Source organism: Eulemur rufifrons, chromosome 29, assembly GCF_041146395.1.
Source record: "Eulemur rufifrons isolate Redbay chromosome 29, OSU_ERuf_1, whole genome shotgun sequence".
NCBI lineage: Eukaryota > Metazoa > Chordata > Mammalia > Primates > Lemuridae > Eulemur > Eulemur rufifrons.
The window spans coordinates 47,933,975-47,954,027 of NC_091011.1; the positions used below are offsets into that span (position 1 = coordinate 47,933,975).

The window sequence follows — 20,053 nt, forward strand, 5'->3', positions numbered from 1 at the left end:
GCAGTCACAAAATACAAATACCCCACTTTATATTTGGGAGAAGCAGAAGAACCTCTACAGTTTACACGTCTAGAATCTGTTTTGGGGAACAGTTCAAGAAAGCCTGATTCCATCTTCCTCCTTTTAGGGAAACCACAGCCCAGCAGCCTCCGGAAGCTCTATGCCACTTCCCAAGTGTGGCTGGGTTCTATTCCTTAATGAGCTGGATGGCAGAAGGAATGCATTAGCTGCACCAGAAGCATGTACTTTTGGATGACGAGTCCAGCACACAATCTGAAAGGATGAAAAACAATGGCTGGTGCCAACTCCTAAGCCTGGCACATACTGCTAATTAGTAAGACAGAAGATGGACAGTTTCTATCAGAAGGGGAAGAAAAAACACATGCCCACCAGGTAACAAACAGCACAGGGCCTGCCCTCGACCATCACCAGGCGTTATTAACAACAGTGAATTCTTTGCTACAAAAAGAAAGACATGGACAAGAAATCTGGCAATGACACAAAATGACAGGGGAGAGCCTCCTGGGGGGAGTGGGGGCTGCGTGCAAGAGGCGATAAACCTCGCTGGTAGGGTGCGAGGGGGTGGCTGGCAGGCCTGTCATCTCTGGAACTTAGACTGTCACAAAGCCAACCTTTTCCCCATGGCGCATGACCCAGCAGTGGTGCAGAGAGGCCGGGGTTGGCGGTGTGGGTGGCCGGTCTGCTGCAAACACTTTTGGCTCAGGAGAGAGGAAGTCAGCTTTCTACTCCACCCCAGCTCTCCGGCTGCATAGACTGGGAATGACTCAGTTCCCAGAAGAGATCTCCCCACCCATTGTGGTGAGAATGAAATAAAATCAGATACTGGTAAACCCTCATGAATATCAGGGTTTTAAAATTCATAATATTCTTTTCACAAGATTCACTGGGGGACATTGCATTGATCATTTGACCTCATGGGTAGTTTTTTTTTTTTTTTTTTTTTTTAGGCTATAAAATGGAGATGGCGATACCTGCCTGGTAAGAATATGTGGGGCATGTGACAATATACATGAAATTGAATTCTGTATTGTAACAGGCTGTCCAAATGTTAGTTGCCACCACCTCCTCCATCACAACGAGGATGATGGAGCAATGAGCGCAGGTTAGGCCTTTGACTAGGTATATTTCATACGCTTTCACATTTGTGCTGTTGCCACTGCTAGTGATCAGGGCTAGGCCTTTGGCAAATTTACCAATTTCCTCTCAGCTGCTTCTTTGTCTTCCTGGCCCGGGCCCGCAACCTGTGTCTTTGGACAGACCTTTATTCTGTCTTCTCTGGGGCTTTCTAGGACTCCCACCAGGGCTTAGAAAGCATCTCCTATTTTAGGTCCTCCTCTTGTTCCTTTCAAGAATCCAACCTGCAATTACCCAGAAGAATTGCTCTCTATTGGGTGGCAAGGGGTTTATCGAGTCTGATGAACATCACATCCACATAATGCTTTCAGTAACTGAACTAATGATTCATTCTTATGAAAATGAATGTCCCCCGAAACTGTTCTGAACTGCAACTTTCAAGCAAGCGGGTGAGCCTTTGGGCCTCCAAACATTACCATATATAGGTGTCCAAGGTCAAGATAAGAGACTTGCTTGGATCTGACTATTGCGTTGAAAACTGTACATTATCAAGGGTATAACATGTGGTGAAGAACTACATCCCACATAGTCTTCTAAAGCTGAACTCAAGGGGACAGAGCTGGGCAGTCGACCCCTGGAGCTCACCCTTTGAGTTAAGAGACTAGAATTTCAAAATGTCTGCTTAACTGTCTGCTTTAGAGCTTGTTACCCCAACAAACCCATCCCCCCAAAAGTGAATAGACGACGTATAGAATAATTTCTTTGAAAATATTATGAGAAGAAGTCTCCAGGCACTAAATAAATTAAAACTGTTACTTTGAAGTAAATAGAATTATAATGAAAATGATCAACAATGAAAAAAACGTGAAAGCAAAGAAAGATGATTTAAAGATCCGACTCGACTCAACTGCTCCTCCTAGTGCAGTAACAGTGCTCTTACCTTCCTCTCATTTCTAAGCTGGCAAAGAAATTTAAAGCTCTAACTAACTTTGCAATACAGTATTGTGTCAGAAAATTTTAGATCAACAGAGAACATTAGGGGGAGTGGAAACGAGGTCTTTCAGTTTCTTAAGAAGGCACTGACCCTAATCTTAATGGGACACATCAGATATGACGACAAGAAAAATAGAGCACCACTAACAAATACACAGTGAAAGTTATGTTATTCCTCTAACTATTACCTAAAATACATTATGTTTGATGCATATGTGACACAACTATCTCACAGTAGAGAGTTGTGGAAGTTTTGGAAGTTAAACACTGAATCAGATAAAATATTCAAGGAAAGTTCAAGAACACAAAGTTAGGAAACATTTCTAAATCTTCTAAATTAGGGATTGACTCTGTGGGTACATTCAAATATAGCAGGTAAATGTTTTCTTCTCTATTTTTGCATTCCCAGAAAGGTAGCTTCATTACAACGTCTCTGTACTTGCTGTACATTTAAAAATATAAATTTTTATAAGTTCTTAGGAGAAATCCAGCTGTACCGAACTAACAGAAGGATTACAGGCAGAACTAGACAGAGCATGTGCGGGAACAAGCAGGAAGAGGCTAACCTGCACCTATTCCAGTCTCTGGACATGCTTCCCTTTACCACTGCTAGCCATGTTTTCAGATCTGTCTTCCGTGACTTAGTGGTTTACCCTTAATTCTCTTTCTGATACTTTTAAACTTCCCAAATTGTTCAGCTGTGAAAAAATTCCAAAACAAGCAAATGTGTTCCTGGAACCTTACCCTTAACTATGCTGGAGAGTATATACTAAGGCTTCTTTTCCAGCCAAAATAATAAAAGATCTTCTAAGTGGCTGAAATTCTTGGTTGCTTGCACATACATGCCAATGTCAGACAACTATAAATAGAGAGATCTGGAAGAGAACTAGGGAGAGTCTTTATAAATCCAATGAAATAAAATGAGATGTTTTGAAGGCAGTCAGAAAACAATACATGTTTTTATAAAATTAAGATTTGTCTTCCTTTAATCCAAACATAGGAAGAGCTCATATGGATCATGTACTTCCTGTATGAGGGAATAAAAGGACTTTCTTTTATTAATATATATTTATTATTTTTTAAGCCTGTAATTAAGATTTCTTCTGTATATTATCTTTCTGAGTTTGGCTAACTGCTGGATCTTTTGATATGTTGCCTCTGACGCTGCTTTGTTTCCCCAGAATAAAAAATCTTTCAAAGGATAAAATTATGCCCATGGTACTGATACAAATGAAGTCAGCAGGGAATTGCATGGGTGTTACCTAGGGCAGACTTGGCCCCCAAATAAACCGTGTCACTTCCTGTAGCCATTCAAAGAGATTTAAGGATTCATTTCTCAAGAAATTCCTACTCTCTTAGGCAGGTTAACACATTCACTAGCTTCAATATCTGGGATAACACATATTTTTAAAAGCATTGTTACTAAATTTTGAACAGTGACTTACTTTTTTATATTAAACCACCCATCTTATATTAACTCATCTAAATTGAACTTAACTTAGTTCTTGCAAATTAGTTCACTTTATTTTAAACCTATTACTACTGTATAAGAGAATTTACCAATTGGTTTAGTTTAGTAATTGTGCCATAGATAAGCAAATTAGTTATAGCAATGGAGAAAGCCCAACACTTGTTTATAGTCTCTTAATGCAATTCTTTTGGATCTAAACCTCACTCCTGAAGCGAGAGATGTTGGAATGTTGATGATGGTTGCAAGGTCCATTTAGAGGAAGAATCAATAACATAATTAACATCTCTGAATCTTGGTTCTCTCTAAATTACATTGGGTTTGAATTGGCTAGAGGCTATAGTTTGGCTCTAAAGATTCAGCACTTAACACTGGAACACCAGAAAGTAATATTTTAATAATATTTTTAGTGATGATTTTACTACTTAGAAAATAAACCCTTGAGGCAACAAAAAATAAGACTTATGGGGACTTAAAAATAGCATGGTTCTAAACAAGCCATGTTTATAATTTTAAAACCTTACCTCAAGCTTAGCTTTTAATATTTTCCTTAAAATATCTAAAAAGTAAACCAAGGGTGGGACTCAGTTTATTAAATGACTTTGAGTTAATTCTAATGATAAATTCCATAATTCTAATTATTGCTTCCCACAAATGCTGGTATGCTGTGTATGATTTGTCAGATTTTCCTGTTACTTCAAATATAGGCTTAGAGATTCCATTGCTTTATCAAGAATTGTTTCATAAAGTGATTATCTGGTGGGACAGAACTTTTTGAGAGACGAATGCAATTAATCATTTAATTAAGGTAGGAACGATACACTGTATATATTACCTCGTGTATAAAAGCACTTAATTAAACTCTGTTAGACCAGTGATCAGTAAAGGGTAGTAGTTAAGAGGTGAGGGGCACACCCAGAATGCCCCAGCAGAGGGCGTGCCTCCCAGGAGAGGCATCCATTCCTCAAATGGCAAATGGAAAGCCCTGTGTTAGACAAAGATGACTACGCCAATGTGCTCTTCTAAGTACAAATTTAATAAAAATAAACTGCCAACTCCTTCAAACAAACTACTGCAGAACTTAATGTATTCATTCCATGAGTTCCTCACAATCAGCTTTTGTGCACTGTATCTACTGACAACACTGATTGAAAGCATTTTTAACACGAAAAAGTTTTTTCTTATTTTCATAACTGATGGTGTCCAAAATTAAACATGTCATAACTGTAAAAAGCGAGACTATAATGCTAAATTCCCAAGAGACAAAATTTTGTTATGGTACATTACAGTTTATTTCATCAAAGCTGTGCCAGTCACCTTTCCCCCAGCATAATGCTCAAAATGTGACGCCGATAATGGAACAGTAGTGATGCGATTCCTCTGCTTTCTGACTTCCAGTGATTTACTAACAGGTTGGCTTGCACTAAAAGACTCCCGAGTAATTTACAAAACCAAGATCGTCAGATTTTGAGAAATTTTGAAACCAATAAATAAGACCATTTCAACAAGTTCAGATAGAGAACAGAAATGAAATAAATTGAGTTATGTACTGAATTCAGGCGGTAAGTGTACTTAGCTTCCCAAAACGGCCAAGGGGAAAGATATATAAACAAAAAATTTAAAAGATCAATTTTATATAGCTCAAAAATCGTCACCAGTACCATTTAGATTAGAAAGTCAGTTCCCATATTGTATTTTATAAATGATGTTTTGCTGATACTAAAATATTTCTTGGAATTTAGTTAAAAGAAGATTGACCACAGGAATGTTAGGATTTGCAGTTCTGAAGCAATGCCACATTGCTCTAGGAACCCAAACTCATACAGTGTTGGCTCAGGCTGAACATGGTAGCTGATATACATTTGGGGTTTAATAACAATTTAATGGTCAAATGGATAAATGAATAGACAGCAAGATGAATGAATGAAAAAAAAAGCCATGACAAGCTTATCAGGAGAGTTGTAAATATTAAAAGACAGAAGAAGAATGAGCACAATCTGTATAAAGACTTACTTATTCCATGCTTGTCTAAGGTTTTTAGAGCTGTACAGGGTAAAGCGTTCTGAAATAAAAAAGAAAAATGATAAGCAATCTTTTTATCGAATATATAAACTACAAGCATGTTGAAGAAATTAACTTTTACAAAAGACAGTGTTCTATTTAGTCATAGTTAAACTAGCCATAGTAAGGGTTTTCCCCTTTAGATTGGGTAGTTACAAAGAGTACAACAGGAAGATCATAACATTTTAAACAATGAAGCATTGTCTTCTTTTGTCCAGGATGATTGATTTCATAATCTGGTTTCCTAGCAATTATTTCTTAGAATAATTAAGTTTTAACTGAGTTGAAAAAAGAAATGCAAACTCCAAACCTGCAAACTGTAAGCAGATTTACAGAAGAATATTGACACATCTGTCAAGTAAGATGCTGTTTTTTCTATGAAGATTTCTCTGACCAAATACAGTAATGTTGGGTCTACTTTCTTACACTGTATGGTATTTATACACACTCAAAGCCAAACTACCAATGCCCTATAATGTATATTTATATTTATCATTGAAGAATCTTTATTATATTTTTTAAAATTAAAAATGAACATGTTCGTTTTACCAACTTAAACAATAAAGTGATATAGAATAGATATTAATAATCTCCTCTCCTGCTCTCCATTTTTCACTCCTGATGATATAGCCATTGTTAATGGCTTGGTATGTACCTTCCCACATATTTCTTTGTATTTATAAAATATACCCATCCATGTATACAAACATATATACTATTTTAATTTGTTAAATGGATTGTACAATAAACATTACTCTGAAACTTTCTTTGGCACTTAATAATATACGGTGGATAGTCCTTCCAATCAAGAAAATATACGTACGATTGTATCAAAATGGTATAACATTCCATAGAATAGAAGTACCATAATTTACTTGACATTCTCCCACTGATGAACCTTTAGGTAGTCTCCAGTTCCTTTTCCCTTACAAACAGTGCTTCAATAAATATCCTTGCACATCCGTCTCTATATACAGATGCTTTCTTTCATTTTTGTTGTGCAGATTCCCCAATATAGAACTGCTTGGCAAAAGGTATGTATATTTTAAATTTTAATAGATGCTGAAAGATTACTTTTTACTTTCCCACCAGTGATGAAAAACAGTGTCTCTTTTTCCATATGCCTTCCAGCACTGGTTGTTATCAGTGTTTTACATTTTTGCCAAACCTGTGCTTGATAAAACATTCTTGGGCTTCTTTTTATAGGCTTCCTGGCTATTTGCATTTCTTCTTCTGTTTCAAATTTCACTTTCCATAGCTGATATCAATTTTAAATTTAATATTGATTTGTGGGCCTTTATCAGTTTATAGAAGTTTTTTTTTGTATATGATCAAGTTGTCTCACATAAATATAAATATAAAAGTGAAGTTTCACTTTTATTTATCAAGTATTTTTCCATACAGAAATTTAAATTTTTATTTAGTAAAATAAATTATTCTCTTTCTTTTGGCCTTCTTGTCTTGCTTAAAGAAAAAGACTCTGAGTTTATACAAATGATTTTCATTTTTCTCCTTTTTTTTTTTTACTAATTTTTTTATCTCTTGGTTTTCGTGTCTGGAATTTATTTATTTAATATGGTATGACATACAGTTCTCATTTTGTTTGTTTAAAGAGGTCAGATAATTATGCCAGGACTATGTAATAAATCAATTATTCTTTCTCCAATAATTTGAAATGACACCTTTAACCTATATTAAGTTCCCAAATATATCAGAGCCTGGACTCTTTTCTTTTCTACTCACCTATTCATGCCAGTATCATACTATTTTAAAATTAGAGTGCTTCCTATCTTTCAGAAAATGTATTTTCTAACTAGTATTTTTTTTTTTTAATTATTGGAGTAAGTTGTGAACATTTCTTTATTCATTAATTCCACACAGTTACTGTGTACCTAATAAGTGCTAGGGATTGTTCTTGTGCTCAGAATACACACATGAACAAAACGGAAAAAGTTACTTTCCTCATGAAGCTTATATTCTAGAACAGGTGAGAGAGGCAAGAAAACCATAAACACCACCATCGCCACCACCACCACCACCACCAACAATAACATAACAAACAAGCTAATTTTAGAAAGTGGTAAGTGTTCTAGGAAAGTAAAACAAGGAGATTTGATGTAGAGTGACTTAGTGTGGGAGGACACTTAAGGTTGGTGATGAGGACAGGCCAGTTTAAAACAAAATAGTCAACCAACAAGATAAACAAAGTTCCCATTGGAAATCTGGTTGCAATTCCATTAAATTATATATTTATTTGAAAAGGATGATATGAAATCTTTGTACATGTACATAAGAATCTGGTATGTCTTTTCATTTAGATGTTTAGACAATATTCATGTATAAGTACTTCAGTAACATTACATTTTTTTTTTTTTTAATGGCTGGGCATAGTGGCTGACGCCTATAATCCCAGCATTTTGGGAGGCTGAGGTGGGAGGATTGCTTGAGGCCAGGCCCTTGAGACCAGCCTGGGCAACACGGTGAGACCCAGTTGGGTATGGTGGTATACATCTGTAGTCTTAGCTACTCAGGAGGCTGAAGCAGGAGGATCATTTGAGCTCAGGGGCTCAAGGTTACAGTGAGCTATGATGGCACCACTGCACTCCAGCCTGGGCAACAGAATGAAACCCCATCTCTAAAAAAAATTTTTTTATATTGATTTCATTTCTTTTTAATTATTTAATACTTATGAGGCCTAATTTTGCTTAATATTGGTTGATGTCCTTTGTCAGTATTGCCTGCTTTTAATTGCAATGTTTTAAAGGAGAGAATGAAAATGACTTATATTATTTTTGTTATGGTACGTTTCACATATAAGACTACCACTGGATAAGAAGAACAAAAGGAAAGTAAAACACACACTCAGTTTCTTATTTCTAAACCAGACCTTACTCAAAAGAAATGACTAAAAACACTGTACAATGATTCATTCATTCATTCCACTACTACTTACTGAACAACTACTGAAGACATAGGAGGGAATCAAACCAAAAAAAATCTTCCAGTGAGGAGTGTGCGAAGCTGGAGTAGACCAAGAACCTGGCAGAGGGCGTGGAAACTGAGACAGAGACAGGCAGAAGGGTGGAGGGCCTTTGTAGCCTTTGAGATATGATCTAGTAAGATTTGGCCTTTTTTTTAAAAAAAAAAACAAAACAAAAAGATCACTCTGACTTTTGTTCAGAGAACACACTACAGGAAGCAAGGCTGGAGGCAGGGAGACCAAGGAAAGGTTATTACAACTGCCCAGGAGACAGCCTATAGGACTTGGGCTTTGGGAACAGAGTGAATGCAACGAGAAAGGGGCCAGAGTCTGAAAAAGTGTTCAGGGTAGAACCAGTGAGATCTACAGGTGAATTAGATGAGGGGTGACAGAAGGGAGGAGTCAAGGATGGCTAATAGAGCAAGCACTGATATTCAATTTCCAGATTTCAAAGATGCGGAATTTCATAAATCTGTGATGATTTAGAAGGTATTTAAAGTGGAGGTGGAGTTCTCCTGGAGTTTCAGAGTTATCATTTGAGCAGGGGTAATTGACAAAATATTTAATAACCTGCAAGAGACCAATCAGAACAAAACTAGCCATTATGCCACAACGGTGTGCACCAGCTGAAGATCAGCCCCGATCACAAATATCCATTGTTTTAAAGATACAGACAAAAGCGCTCACCAACAATTATGTATTTATTTGTTTCAAAAGAATGTCTAATTTATGAATTTATTCTCTGCTAGACTGCATCATATAAGACGCAACATAATTCAGCCAGTTAGTGTAGGACAGAAATTTAAAGGCATATATTTTAGGTCTGAGGATTAATCGACAAGGAAAGGAGAAAGGGGAAGAATATTTCTTTGTATAAAATTAAAAAAGAAATATTATCTAAAGTCTGGCATTAAGAAAACAAGATTTATTTTAAAAATTAATTAAATCAAATGTCCTTATAGAGCAAATTTGACTTTCTCAACTTTATATTCCTCACAAAGCAATTTTAATAATTTGCTATGATTTCAGGATGAACAGGAATTCCATTACAGATAAAATTAATACAATTTTGCATTTATAAATAATTATTCTTAGCAGTTAACGATTGCACATAAATATTAGTTCTAAGACTTGACTCTTTTTAGAGCTTGATAGGATATGTTAATAGAATTTTTTCCAGAAATATAGTATGTCAATTTTAGCTGTGCATAAAAGAGACAAAACTGACAGTGAAACATGCCATATAAGAGTAAAAAATAAAAAAAAGGAAGAATGAAGCCTCATTCTCAGGTTTACTTTCCATCACTATTCACATAAAATCTTAATTCTTTTAGCAAATATTTATGACCTGGGCACCTGCCTCTGTGCCAGGTGCTGCACTAGGCAAGGGGCACACAGAAATGAGTAAGTCCTGGTTATAGTTCAGTGGCACGGAAATGTAAATACAGAATTACAGATACACGGTGAAAATGCTGCAGTGTGGATAGGGACACAGTCCTGGAGACGAGAGCCAGAGCCAAGACTACATCTGTCTCTTTTCCAAATAAAGACAGCTTAAACAAACATCTGAAGCCAGCTCCAGGAACACAAAGGGCCTGATCGCTTGTATCCAACATCTTTGAGACCTTAATTGCTCAAGTATATGATTTCAAATGGAACCATTTCTAACATTTTCTGCAATACATTTACAATTAGAGGAAAAGATTATATCTTTAAAACTGCTCCCATTGTAAGTAAAAGTAATGTTCCATCAGAATGAAAGCAACATAATTAGCCATGTAAGTTGTGAAGGCAAAAAAATGTTGAAATTAGTGCTCCAAATCAGTAACAAATGTATTTAATAAAATAGTCAACTGCCTATGAATAATTTTATCAGATTATTCGAGTATTTGCATATGAATGTTTTACGCTATTCTTCAGTTAGGTTTACTCTCACTTGCTACTTTAATGTCAATTTTCTCTTTCCAATTATGTTTAAACTAGAAGTTTAGAATGTCATTATTTAAAGCATTGGCTAACTCGTAGCATAACTGAGGAGCGCAATTAATTTGAACCTGCAGGCTGATTTTCACCTTCTCCTCTTATTGCAGGGACGCTGCAGAGGATGATCCCAACACAGCAGGAGACCAGGGAGGAGAGTTTGCAGAGAAGAAATCACTTGCCAAGCGACAAGAGTGGAGAACAGAAGGTTGGAAAGGTTTTCCGCCTATGCACTGCAATTGGTTGACATTCCACAGGAAAACAACTGGAGAACAATGCTACAAATTGTAAAGTCTCCCAGCTTAAAAGAGCTAGACCTGAAATGGCTTGAGGCAGTAAGAAAGCAAACTTTAACCCACATGAAGATAAAACTTAAATTGGATTTTACTGGTTTGCATGCAAATATTCAAGTATTCACTGTATACTTCAGGAGACTAATTTTAATTTTTATTCTCCTCATTCTCTTCTCAGCAATGTTTTTGTATCTTATAAGATACTGCTGTGTTCTTAACTTCAATAACAGGAAGACATATGAGTAAAGAGTTCAACCAACCAACCAGTAAAAAACCTCAAGTGTGTTCAAAGGACTTGAAAGGCTGAACCAACATTTGTAGCTAACACTTTTCATTCTTTTGGGGGCTTAGTCAGGGCGAGCAGACAAGGAGGAGGGGGCACCAGAGAGGAGATCTTAAAGAGGCTCAAACTTTAATATATCTTTTGCAAATGGACTTGATATTACATAATATAAATAATACCATGGAATAAGCATTACTTTGTAAATCAATATAAAAATTAGTACGTCCAAAAAGCCATATGAAATGCTAGATGTTCTTTGTAATTAACAACTTCTAAATCATATATTCAACTATTCACAATTTAAATATAGGATTATTTGGCATTTTAATAAATGAGTTTGCTCATATTGAACTGGTAAAAAAGTAGTAACAATTTCAGCAAAGAGCTGTGGCCATGCTAAAAAGGGCACCTGAGCATTTGGCAAGGTGTTGAGCCCACCCAGTGCCTTTCTTGGGATTGCTCAGATAGAGGATGCAGACTCCAGTCCTTTATATAAGGGTGAACAATGAACATAGTCAGGAATCACTCTTGCTATATTAAAAACAATTACCCTAATTATTTATTTATGTAACAGATAATATTCTCAAATCCTTTTGGATAGAAGGCACAGCATTCATTCATTCTCATTCACTTTGTAAATATTTATTGTATATCTACTATTTACCAGGTACTGTGAATACAGCAGTGCAGAAAACATACAAGGTCATAATTAGCCTATAATAAATTATGCAAACCTGCAAATACTAAATATGCAAACACTAAATGTACTAAATACAATATACTAAACATGCAAATACTAATGGGCTCTCATTAGAAGAAAACTACATTCACAAATATCCATAAGACTTTTTACCCAAACTTTACTTTCTTATATTTATTAGGAAAACCAAGCCAGCAATGAACATTTCAGTTAATACTCTCATTAAGATATTTAAAAAGCTGGATCTACAGTCCTTGGAACAGAAGCAGAATTCATGTACAGCAGAAGAGGGGTGACCTTGAACAGGGAGGGCCAGACTTGTTCCAAAATCTGGGGATTTTAGATATCTTAACTCTAAAAAAGTATGGTGATCCCAGCAGGCATTTTGGACATGATATGGATTTGCCCAACTGCAATTTGCAGCTTTAAAACACTTGATATTCCCAAAATATTTAATGGCTCAGATTTGACAGAGTCCCAGCATTATCAGGGCAAGTTTTTGATGTCACCCAACAACGCTGAACAGAATCGCACTGCCCTGTCGCTGTCACCCAGAAGAGCTACCTTAAAATGCTGAGCAGCATCTTCCATTCTTTAAACCGGAGACTGTAGCATCCCACTCTGCCCCAGCTACAGCAAATCATCTTTCAGATATCAACAGTGTGCTTTTTTAAATCAGTAAATCTCTGAGTAACTTCTAGAAACAAATGCTCTACTATTGTCATTAAACATTCTTACTTGGGATAGCATTTGTTTTTCTAACATATATACAAGTATGGATTTGTGAGTGCATATTCCCAATGAGGTCTTCAAACTATCCACACCTTTCTCAAGCTAGAATTCATAGACCACTGCTCTTTCCATAAGACATTTTTCTCTAGAGAACTAAAGTTTAATCAGTTAGGTACTTATTAAAGTTAGGTACTATCCACAAACAAGAGCAAATTTACAGCCCCCAGAAAAGAGAGCAGAAAAAACATGCTGTGTCTCACTCTACGTGCACCCCCACCCCTCTCTGAATGCCCTCACCCGAACTCTCGGAAGGGCAAAAGAGAGCAGCAGGAGTGCAGACCAGCACCTTCAAGAGGATCTGTGAGCCGGACAGGACCCGAGCAATCGGGTGCTCGAACCACTTCATTTCATAATGAGTAAACTGAGGCTAGAGAGGCTAAGCTGCCTGAGGCCATGAAACAAGCTATAGTAGCAGAGACTGAACCAGGCCTCGACTCCCAGGCTACAATCACCAAGGAGCTGTGATATCCAAGTGTCCTATTTGATATTTAACAAACATTTCTCGTGTCCTATGTGGCTGGCAAATATAAACTCACCTTAATCCCATAACAGTGCTATAGGGCAGGGACTATGATTATTTCCATTTTTTACACGGAGAAACTGAGGTACAGAGACATTGGGCAACTTGTCCATGTTACACAGCTCAAAAGTGGCAGAGCTGAGATTTGAACCAAGACAGTCTGGATCTGGAGTCTATACTCTTAGTCACTGTACCATGACATCTCTCTGTGTCTCAGATGAGAGAGACTTGAAGTTTTACCCCATCATGCACAAAACCAATAGCAGAACAAACAGATCAAAAATCTTTTGACCAGCAATAAAAAACATGCACACAAACAAGATTCTCCTTACTCCCCACTTCCAACTTCCTTTCCACCTGCTGCCAGATCTTATGTTAAAAGGATGTCTTACCCTTTTAAGTCTAAGAGAACAAATCTGTCTTGTATTTACAGAAAATTCCAGACACATGTCTTCCAAGCTCTAGTGACTTTGACCACAGTACTTAACCTTGCTGTGTTTCCATTTTCCCATATCACAGTTAGGGATAATAGCAGTACTTACTTCATAGAGTTACCGTGACTATACAATAAGAAAATGTATCTCATGTGCTGATAAGAGTGCCTAACTCATCATAAACAATATTTGTTAGCTATTGCTACTCCTACCACAACTATTATTAATAATATGCTTGAAAAACTATCTTGTCTGGTTATAGTATATATACACAAAGGAGACATATGGTTTATAGAAAACAGTATTACTTCAGGAAGGATAAATGCTTAAGCTCTCCTAAATTGCTTCTTCTGAGGTGACAGTTAAATGAATAAAATCCACAAACACATTTATGGTCTTCTAACTCCGGATATGTAATTCTGTGATTCTAATGTACTAGTGGAGAGCGAGGATTGGCATTCTGAGAGAATATCAATTGTGCTTCTTTTTTACAGTTGAGAGATTATTAATTGGATTTACAAAGCTGGCTCTAGAGGCACAAGCATCTGTTTACATCCATACTTATGTCCTTTTTAGACAATCTCCGTTGCAAACATTATCGTCTGTTAGCTACAAAGGTACTCTGATGGCACTGCAAGAAGAACCGTGTATGTGACGGAAATTTCACCAGACCTTACAACTAAGCTAATAATTGGTAGTCAGTTTGTCATCCTATTAGTCTGACTTGAATATTTGAGGGAAAAATATTACTCGCATCTTAAATAATGGAAACCAAGGTTTTTTTTTTTCTTTCATCTATATATTAAATTAAGAGTTATTATTCTTTAGTCATGTATTTGTCTTGAAGGAACCCTGTGATAGTGGCCTAAAGGGATTTTTTAAACAACAGAAAAAAATGAATTTGATTCACTTGTCTTAGCCAGGAGTAGCTGACAAGCCTAGACACCAGAAGACCCAGTAGGGGAGATGAGATGATTATTCAGCAAATAATCACTCCCTCCTTCCTTCCCACCTTCATGAGTAGAGGACGCTTCTCTGCTCCACTGAGAGTCTGTGCGAACAGTGGGCGTGTTAGCGGTCCTGACACAAGCAGAGGCTTGAAATGTGCCCGTGGCCTCGGGTCTGCTCTCTGCGCTCCCGCCTTTCCCTGAGGAAGAGCGAGCGCCCTTCCACAGCTGCTGCGCCAAAGGGCATGCGAAAGGCGTGAGTGAACACACCTGAACCTGACCTGCAACCTGGAGCCAAGAACTGTGGGACTCGGCCAAGGTCAGCTGAAATTCAGCTCACCACACAGGCATGAGCGGTGAACAAATACTTATTAACTATGGCACTGACTTTGGGTGGTTTGTTGTAGGCACTATCACAGCAGAGTGGATTGCTACTTCCAGGTTCTGGTCCGGCGCTGCCACGTACCATGAAACAGGGCTTTCCTCTCTGAGCTTCAGCTTCATCCATCTGCCCTGCCTGCCTGTCCTGCTAGGACCTCAGGAGACAGTGTCTGCGAAAGCATTTGATACACAGTAAACAGCTCTACAATGCCCAGCATCATCAATCAACTAGCACTTAAATTTTTGCCATTATTTTGTTCCTAGAAATTTTCAAATACTGAAAAATTTATATGAATTCTCAGATTACTGAGCACCATGCTGTTCTCTGTGCCAACAATATTTCCAGCGACAAAGGGAGAAAATTTTTCATCCTACCCTTGTTTTAACCACTTACTCAGTTATGAATCTCACATAGTGGTATGGAATCCTGCTCAAGTTGGGCAGTTGTGCAAGCCTTTGGCCTTGTGAAGTCCTATCTCTTCCCTAAGGGTACAGTTTTCTACTCAAGTACTGGGGTCAACACACAACTTGAACACAGGGATCAAGTTTTCTTGTTTTAGATCAAAACTTCCAATCTTCTCATCTCCCTTCCTAAGATCTTAATTTTTAAAAAGTTTTTGAAAAGAGACCTAAAAGTTCAGGGTCAGGTGTTATGGAGGACTTTTTACAATGTATAGATTTCTAGTTATATACTCATTGACATGTATTTATGAACAGGATAAATATAAAACATCAAGTTACAGACTCAAGAAAGCCATTAAAAACGTATGGCTAGTTTATGGTAATGTCATTGGCATATAACAACTCCATCAAATGTTCTATTTTAAAAGAGATGATAATTCTCCCAGTACCATGTAAATTATCCATTCTGATCTCAACTCTTATGCTAAAAGTTTAATTCTTCTCTTTGATGTGACTTTAATCAAATCATAAAAATTGGACAGTATACAAGAACTGTAATATTCTTGAGTGGATTGGGATTAGTGAATAAATAAAGTCTTTATTTGGTGACTGGCATTCCATATCAACTTTGGTGACAGGAGGTGTAGATAACTCCCAAACTGAATTTTATAAAATTCCAGAGAGTAGGAATAATAAAACTAGTTTATTTAGGATTTTAAAAAAATAAGTCTGTCATCAGAAGAACTTCATTTCCCCTTGAAAATTTAATCTTTTTACAGTTTTCTGGCATTTTCTAGACATTCTGCTAGTCTCCATCATTATTTATGCCCTCTAGTGAAAAAAGTGGGAATTTCTTCAAGCATAGAAAGTATAGATGCTTTGCACTAAATTGGGTTTCTACAATTCATACAATACTTTCCTCCGTACACCTCCCTATTGGAGAGGAAACAAATTGTTATTTTACATTTTTGAGTGATTATCATGATTTCTGGCTGTTTCTTATTTATTTTTATTTTATATCATTGGCCACACCTATGACTTATTTCATATCAAATTCCTGGTCAACTGTGGACCTATGGGGAAAAATATCCCCTGAGTCTGCGGCATCACTGCTAACTTGTGTGAAAATCATTTCCCTCTGAGCCAGGACCTGCCCTTATAGAGCCTTCTCGAACCAGGGCCATAGGCAGAAATGACCAATCAAGGGGAATTCTCGCTTGAGATTAAACCTCTTTCCAACTTTGAAATAGGTCTGTGACTTTTGTAGTCAGTATGTCCTTTTCAAAACATAAAACATCAATTTCCTCCCCTGCTCAAACCCCTCCAATGATTCCTCTCCCACTTCCAATACAATCTCAACTCCTCACCTTGGCCTTCCAAGGACTGGTCCCCCTGTACTGTCTCTTGCCACTCTCCCTGTGGTCACACTTCTCCTGCCATAGTCACTGGTGATCTGTTACCAGTCCCCTCTCTGGCATGTACGCGCCATAAGGAAAAGGGTTTGTCTGCCCTGTTCACGGTGGTCTCTGCAGCACCTGCTACACTGCCTGGCACCCAGTGAGCACCCAGCAAGGATCCAAGCTCATACGCGGATGCCACACATGGTAGCTGCTGATTGAACTCAGCCTCGGCCCTAACCCTCCTAGTGTGATCGCCACAACGGAAAGTAAAGACAGCCGGCCCTGCCTGACAAGTTTACATGTTTTACTTCCTCTGCTCTATAAAGTTCACATCATTCATAAATTTAGTAATTAACTGGCTTTTTCACTATGTGACTGGCATTTATTTGTGGGAAGAGGAACAGCACAGTTGACATAGGTGTTGGCAGACAGTGGTGGAGAGAGCCCTCAATGTCCTAAACCTTGTGTCAAGCAGACCTACAGTGCTTTTATGAATAGCAATAAAATCTGACATAAAAACCAGATATCTGCATAACAATTTTTAAAGTCCATTTTTACAACTGTCACATAGTTACACCCTATACACTTAGACCTTAACCCATGATCATTACAGTTGCTGTCGATTAAAAAAAAAAAAGGCATAAGAAATTCCCTAGGAGAAAAGTGTAAAGAGCAAGTGCGAAAGGGAACGCCAGGCAGAGGACATGGTATAAGTAATACAAATTTCATTTTGTAACTACATGCCCTTGACAGTTTAAAAGCACTTTTGTATCAATTATGTCAGCTAGCTCAAATCTTCTTAAAAATAGGTAGAGCATAAATAAATAACAAATAATAAAGAGAATATAAAGATAGATTATCTCATTTAATTTCCATAGGAAATCTGAGGGCTGAATAAAGCAAACATGATTATTCTAGATAGTAAAGAAGGTATGTCTGCAAGGCACAGGTGTCCCCCTCACTGCAGCTGGGGTCTGTGCAGGGCAACATCATGGCAAGAAGATGCCCTGCCCTCTAGTCCTCCTGCACGGAATATCCCACTCTGACAACAATTTCTGCTGCTTCTGCAGCTTTTCCATCACCTTCTTAAAGAGTTGGGAAAAGCCAAGAGTGTGAATAAAGGCCAAGGGATGAAACATCCTTAGGTCTTCGAATGATGAAAGTGGGCAGTTCTCATAATATGTACTAAGGACTGCAAATCTGAGACTAAACATCCGCAGAGGGCATTTTGGAGTTGACAATTTATTGGAGGCACAGGTTTCATGGGCTTAAGAATATGCCCTTACTTAGCAGGTAGAGGGTGGGTTCTGTATTTACAAAAAGATACAGATCTTAAAAAAAAAAAATACAGATCTTTTCCAAGATGACACCAAGCAGAGCTGAGAAGACCCTGATAATTCTCATAGTTCCAGGTTTGCAGGTCGAGGAGCTCTCTTAAAAGGAGTCACAGGCATCGGTGAAAATGCCAGGCTTAGGGTCAAATGACCCGAGTTTGTGTGTTGGCTCTACTATAGTGCTGGAGGGATGAGGCCTTGGGCAAGTCACACAATCTTGCTGAGCCTCAGGGTCCCAGTTAGTCTGTCTATAAATGGAATAACAATATTAGAATAAAAACATTATCATAACTCAGAGTTATTCTGAATATTAAATGAGATAATATATTTAAAAAACTTTGTAAATGATAAAATACAGTATCAAACATAAGGTGTTATCACCGTAGTATTCTAGTTCTGAATTAATTTAGTTCCTCCCTCTGGAATTAAAAAGTCTGGATCTGTTTGGTTTGGGGGCTCCAGGCAGGCCAGGAAATACACAGAACTTAAGGAGAAGTTTTCTACTTCATTACAAAGCCTTAACACAACTAAGGACATATTTAAATGTTGCCTTTAAGGTCAATATGTCTGCAGGTTTAGTTTGGAGCACAGTATGTGTAAAATACCACCTTTCCCCAATTGCCTCCAATGGTAAATTCTTCTGTATTTATCTTACTTCATTCATTGGCAGACATTTCCATTTTCATCAGAGTTTCCTTAATCAAACATCCTCTTGTATTGGATAACCTTCCCTTAGGAATAACAATCACTTTAGAAATGTTCTGTTCTCTTGCTTGATTTTGGAAAATAAAATTATTTTATTCTAAATTTCATTACTTTTAATTGCTTCTGGCCTAGCAGCATTTTTCCTTTCCTGAACTTTACAGTGTCTTCCTTTTTGAACTCCTGAATAATAACTTGTCATTAAATAGCTGTTGAATGTCCCTTTTGTTGGAAGCATTTAGGAGATGAATGAAAGTATCACACATGGAGTCTACATGTTATTTCAGTGCCAAACCATTTAACAAAAAGTGTTATTTATGGTTTTCTGTACATACTTTGCAAAATACAGAGATCAGATCCTCTCTACTGATTTTTTAAATAGACTAATTCAGTAAACTGTCACTGCGGTCTCCAACCGCTGAGCCGCAGCCCAGTACCAGTCTGTGGCCTGTTAAGGAAACTGGCTTCGTATCACCGCCTGAGCTCTGCACCCCTCCCCACAACACCCCACTCCCCCACTCTTGGTCCGTGGAAAAACTGTCTTCCATGAAACTGGTCCCTAGTGTCCAAAATGTTGGGGGCCACTGCAAATAAGGTCAATGAGAAATCGTGATACACAGTCACATCCATGATGTAGGCTGGAAAAAAAAAATCTCTGAACTAAGATCCGGGAAGACCTGGAATCTGCTTCTACCTCTGACACTAACTTTAGGAATGTTCATTATCATCTCTGGATGTCAGATTCCTAACCTCACAAGAAGAAAGCCCGACTAGCTCCCCGGGGCTTCTTCCAGCTCAAGCATTCACTTTGCTTAAATAGCTATGGCACTACTCACACGCCTGGCTCAGGCAGCCCTAGGGTACTTCTTGGCAGCAGAAAATTCCAAAGCCTTCGCAGAATTCTCCATCGGTCACCCTGATTCTACTAGTCTGGAGAACCTCAAATACCACAAGCACTCTGCCCTGATCTAGGGTTACCACGATTCTACCAAGCTCAAAACCCCTTCAAATATGTACAAAAGATGCATTTTTTAAAAAATGTTAAGTCTGTCTTAAAACAAAAACATGTCAGTCATCACTTTACCAGAGGCACACGAATCATGTTGCCTCTGTCGATGGGATGTAGCAGGGGGTAAAACAGGCAGGAGAAAAGTGATCCTGGGATTCACCTGGGGAACCTCTTATCATCCCTGAAGGAAATTAAGGCAGAGAGCATTAATCGAAGGCCTCCCGTTAAGCAGGAGCTATGAAACCAGTGGAGAGAAACATGCCTTATTTTTACAGTGGA

At 37.7% G+C, this 20,053-nt stretch overlaps 1 protein-coding gene across 1 annotated transcript in view; it reads right to left on the minus strand.

The window, feature by feature from the left end:
* CDK14 (cyclin dependent kinase 14) overlaps positions 1-20,053 on the minus strand; it is a 521,120-nt gene that overhangs the window by 111,937 nt on the left and 389,130 nt on the right. The window contains exon 12 of the mRNA XM_069461904.1: positions 5,570-5,618. Within this exon, the coding sequence (XP_069318005.1) occupies positions 5,570-5,618 (49 nt within the window). The remainder of the gene's footprint in view (positions 1-5,569; positions 5,619-20,053) is intronic.